General features: G+C 51.4%; 1 protein-coding gene across 1 annotated transcript in view; it reads left to right on the top strand.

Moving 5' to 3' along the window:
- Nucleotides 1–2,284: 2,284 nt before the first annotated feature.
- The window catches only part of LOC103608275 (cytochrome P450 4F11-like), an 11,175-nt gene continuing 8,739 nt past the window's right edge, over nucleotides 2,285–4,720 (top strand). Inside the window, exon 1 of the mRNA XM_008592724.1 lies at nucleotides 2,285–2,482. Coding sequence (XP_008590946.1) covers nucleotides 2,285–2,482 — 198 coding nt within the window. The remainder of the gene's footprint in view (nucleotides 2,483–4,720) is intronic.

Here is a 4,720-nt window from a genome sequence, read left to right as displayed (position 1 = left end):
AGTCTGGCATGTGAGATTTTATTTGCTCTGCCACTGTTTTCTCTTCTTCACTTGGTGGCGACAGCTCCAGGTCTGTTTGCATTTGTAGTTTTGTATTATGGTCATAGTTGTGTTCCAAGTAGCGCAAGTGTGGCTCTTCATCTCTTTCTGCTCAACGGGAACTGATTTAAAGCATGCATGCAAAGTTTGGTTTCGAGACTTTATGGCCGACCATTCCTCGAAGAGTGTAACTAGATTTTTCTTGCCTCCTGAAAAAGGATGATTAGTCTTGATTTCATTTTCCAGCAAGCATTGAAAATAATCCAGATCAGTGTCTGCTTTCTGGGACTGAAAGAAAAAATTTAGTAATTAGTATAACCTTGAGGAGTACATCTTTGGCTGCAGTTCTTCTTGCTTACACAGATACTGAAAAGGATAGAAGATTCATGTATGATCACTTAATTTCTTTTCTTTCTTTTCTTCTCTCTCTCTCTCTCTCTCTCTCTGGCTGCTGGCCAGTATGGGGATCCAAACACTTGACCTTGGTGTTTCACTTAATTCAAATCACTTTAATTTCTGAATAGCAGATGTTCTTATTACAAGGTCCATGAGCTTATTGGGGTGGAGGTGGGGCAGGATCTACAAATCCCTGCTAATAGTTGGCAATTTTACGTATCTGTGTACATTTTCTTGGTGTGATGGAGCTCTTCTAAGAATCCATGATAATTCTGGAAGCTGAAAGTCCATGGTGCAGGGGGTGCATCTGACAGGGTAGGTGAGCACTCTACAGGGTGTTGTGGTTACACAGGGTATCACATGGCAAGAATTCAAGCACAACTTTCTTACCTCCCACATATGAGTGAAAACATGAGGTACTTATCTTTCTTTGCTTGCCTTATTACACCTAACATAATGTCTTCCAGGCTCATCCATGTTGCTGCAAATGACAGGATTTCATTATTTTTTACAGCTGAGTAGTATTCAGTTGAATATACATACCACATTTTCTGTATCCATTCATCTTTTGATGGATATTTAGTTGGATTCCACATGTTGGCTATTATTGTGAATAGAGCTGCAATAATTACGGGAGTGCAGGTATCCATTTGGCTTACTAATTGCCTCTCATTTGGATATACACACAGTAGTGCAATTGCTAGATCACATAGTAGTTCTATTTTTCATTCTTTGAGGAGCCTCCGTACCGTTTTTCATAATGGATGTACTAATTTGCACTCCCACCAATAGTGTAGGAGGGTTCCCCTTTCTCCACATCCTCACCAGCATTTGTGACATTCTGTCTTTCTGACCATAGCCAGTCTAATTGGGGTGAGATAATATTTCATTATGGTTTTGATTTGCATTTCCCTGATGAATAATAATGTTGAGCATTTTTGTTCATGTATCTGTTGGCTATTTGCATGTCTTCTTTTGATAAGTGTCTATTTAGATCATTTGCCCAATTTTTAATCAGATCTTTTTTGTTGTTGTTATTTGAGTTCTTTGGATATTCTGGATATTAGTCCCTTGTCAACTGAGCAATTTGCCAATATTTTTTCCCACTCTGCAGGTCGCCTCTTGACTCAGTTGTGTCCTTTGCTGTGCAGAAGCATTGTAGTTTGGTGTCATCCTGCTTGTCTGTTTTTGCTTTTGTTGCCTGTGCTCTGATCAGGGCCTCTCTCCTCACAAGATATTGGCCCCTTGAAAACCAGGAAGGTGACATTGCATCCCTAGTTTCTAGAACAGTGCCCAGCACATAGTAGGTGCTCAATGAACACATGGCTATGTGAGCAGCCTGGGCGAGTCTAGAATTTCCTTCTCAACTCATAACTGAAAAACCTGAGTGTCATAGAGGGTAACATCAGAGGTGGAGAGTCATGAGAATCTTGTGTCTGCCCTATGTGACCCGGAACTGTTGCTTCTGGCTCTTGAGACACTGTTGTCCCTTATTTCTGCTGGTTGCTAAGCTGGGAGGAGGCAGGTTGGAATCAGATGGCCCAGCTCAGCCCCTCCCAGCCTTCCTCAGGGTATAAGGACAGACAATGTGCAAATCAGTACTAGGAGGAGGGAAGAGAAGTTTCTAAGGGGAGAAGACACTCCTGACTCTGTCTCTCTCAGTCCCCACCTGCAGCTCTGCCTCCTTCCCTGGGTCTCCCTCCCTCCTCTCAGCCCTTGTTGACCCATCTCGGAGCCCTCCCTGCCCTGCCCCCAGCACCCACCTTCCCTGCCCCTCTCCACTGTCCCTGGAGCTCCTGTGGCCCTGCCTTGGCCTCAGGTCCTCACCTCTGTCCCATCTGCCTGCAGGATGCTGCAGCTGAGCCTGTCCTGGCTGGGCCTGGGGCCGGTGGCAGCCTCCCCGTGGCTGCTTCTGCTGCTGGTTGGAGCCACCTGGCTCCTGGCTCGTGTCCTGTCCTGGACCTACGCCTTCTATGACAACTCTCGCCGCCTCCAATGTTTCCCTCAGCCCCCAAAACGGAACTGGTTTTGGGGTCACCTGGGCCTGGTGAGTGAGGCAGCAGGATGGGGTGTCAGGGTGGATGGGCTTCTCTAGGAGCCATGAGTGGAGCTCAGGGAGCTGGGGGTCAGGGGGTGGGCTGGTGTCCAGGACAGCAGAGAAGGGAGGGAGGCTGAGGGGACCCCTCTTTCCTCACCTCCCGTCAGATCCATTTCTCTCCTCTCTGTTCACCCCATGCCCTGAGGCCTTTTTCTTTCTTTCCTTGTTCCTGTCTTTCTCCACATTAGTACACCCCTGCCTCAGCTGGGGGGCTCCCAGGGTGGGCTTCACCGAGCAGGGACCCCCTGGCCTGCCCACAGTCTTCGCTCCTGGACTGGAGACCTCCTCAGGGGTCCACTCCTGCCCGGCCCATCTCTGTTGGCCTCAGGCCAGTGTCTACTCCTCTCTGGGCTGCCTGGATATGACCATGATCTTCAGGCCCTAAACCCCATGGACACCTCCCGGCCCCATCTCATCCACCTCCTGGCAGGTCTCTGACCTCGCTGACCACCCATTCTTCCCAAAACCTGTTCTTCTCTTTGTTCCAGGATGCTGCCCCACCCTGGTCTCCCCAGACCTCCCCATGGTCCCTCTGTCTCCCCTGTTGGCTCTGCCTTCCCCCACCCTTGTGGGATCCCCTGGGGTTCCAACCCTGCCCCCTCTCCTCGCTCTCCTGAGGCCACCTCCTTTCCCAGGGCTCCAGCTCCTACGTTGACCGTAAGTTCCCTCCAGAAGTGAGTTCCAAGTTCACATCTATCCTGAGCTGGAGGCCATGTGTGCAGCCCCCTCCTCCCTACTCATGGGGGTGTCTCACAAACACCCCAGTTCCAGCAAGTCAGAATCTGAATCATGGCTCCCTCCCCCACTGTCCCCACCCTCGGTCTAATCTGTCCTGTCAGGTGACCACACCCCACACTTTGGGGTCCCCTGATCCCTCTTTCTCTGCTCATATATCCTGTCCCCCAGCACATCCAGCAGTGCTGCCTGGACAATCTCTCCTCTGTCTGTCCCTTCGCAGTGTCCTCCTGCCACCCTGGCTCCATCCTCTGTCATCTTCCTCCTGGACGCCTCCCCAGCCTCCTCCCTGGTCTGGTCTCCTCCCTGCCACACTTAACCCCTGTTGTCCACTCTCTCCCCAGCCCTGGAGAGACTTTTTTGAGCCTACCTTGGCTCGAGAGGATGGATTTTCTCACCCTGGGATTAGTTCCAGGCCACAGTGGGAGGTCACTGAGGGGGGTTGACAGGCAGCAATATGACTTCAGGACCCCAGAACCAGGGCTAATTTTATCCATCCTCTCAAGACCTGACCAGTCTACACAGACTCATTTCTCTATCCAAGAATGAAAGGTTTGCAGAACTCCCCCTGGGGGAGCAGAAAAAATGTGGGCTCAGCTTAAGTCTGGTCTCAGCAAATCCTACAGGGCACTTTTGAACACTGAGGAGTTTGGTGAAGTTGGAGTGACCAGGATGACAGGCAGAGAAAAGGTGGAGAGGAGGTGAGGGAGGGGTGATTCTGAGGGCAATAGGGAGCCATGGAGGGTGTGTGAGCAGGGGAGGGCTGCAATCAGCTCCGTATATTTGAAAGTACATCTGGGGTGCATCTGGGCATGGAGTGGAGGAGACAAGAATGGTCCTAGGGACACGGGGAGGAGGCTATGGCTATATACCAAGCCACTGGGTTGACTTGAGGGACACTCAGCAGGAAGGAGGGCAGAACAGGACCTCCCGGGTGGGGCCTGAGGAGGAGGGAGGGGGAGAGCATGACGTCGGGTTTCTGGTCTGCAGAGGGGAGCAGGTTGCAGGCAAAGCCCTGAGCTCTGTTTGGTCCACACCGAGTCCGAAGGTCTGAGCATCCAGGGGGTTTTCCAGGAGGGGGCTGGATGCACGTGGGGCTCCTGAGAGAGTCTGGGCTAGAGATGGGGATGTGGAGGGTGTCAGGGCAGAGAAGGGGACCGAAGCTGGGGTCTGGGGGGAGTGAGAGAGCCCAAGGAGAGAGGAAGGTGCAGGGCTGAGCCCTGAACCTCAACACTTGGAGGTCAAGAGGAGGAGCCGCCAGAGAAGTGGGAGGGAAACCGAGAGATGGGACTGTCCTGGGAGCCAGGAGGAAGGTGTCTAGAGAAGAGCATTGTCAGGTCTGTCTTCCACCTTCTGTCTGTCTCTGTCTCTTTCTGTCTCTCTGCCTCTGCCTCTCTCACTTATGTCCCCTTCCTCTATTTCTGGCTCTCTGTGTCTCTATCTCCATCTCTT

This window comes from Galeopterus variegatus, unplaced genomic scaffold (assembly GCF_000696425.1).
Source record: "Galeopterus variegatus unplaced genomic scaffold, G_variegatus-3.0.2 Scaffold8245, whole genome shotgun sequence".
Taxonomy (NCBI): Eukaryota; Metazoa; Chordata; class Mammalia; order Dermoptera; family Cynocephalidae; genus Galeopterus; species Galeopterus variegatus.
Note: the sequence above shows the minus strand (reverse complement) of the source record. Positions and strands in the feature narration are given on the sequence as shown.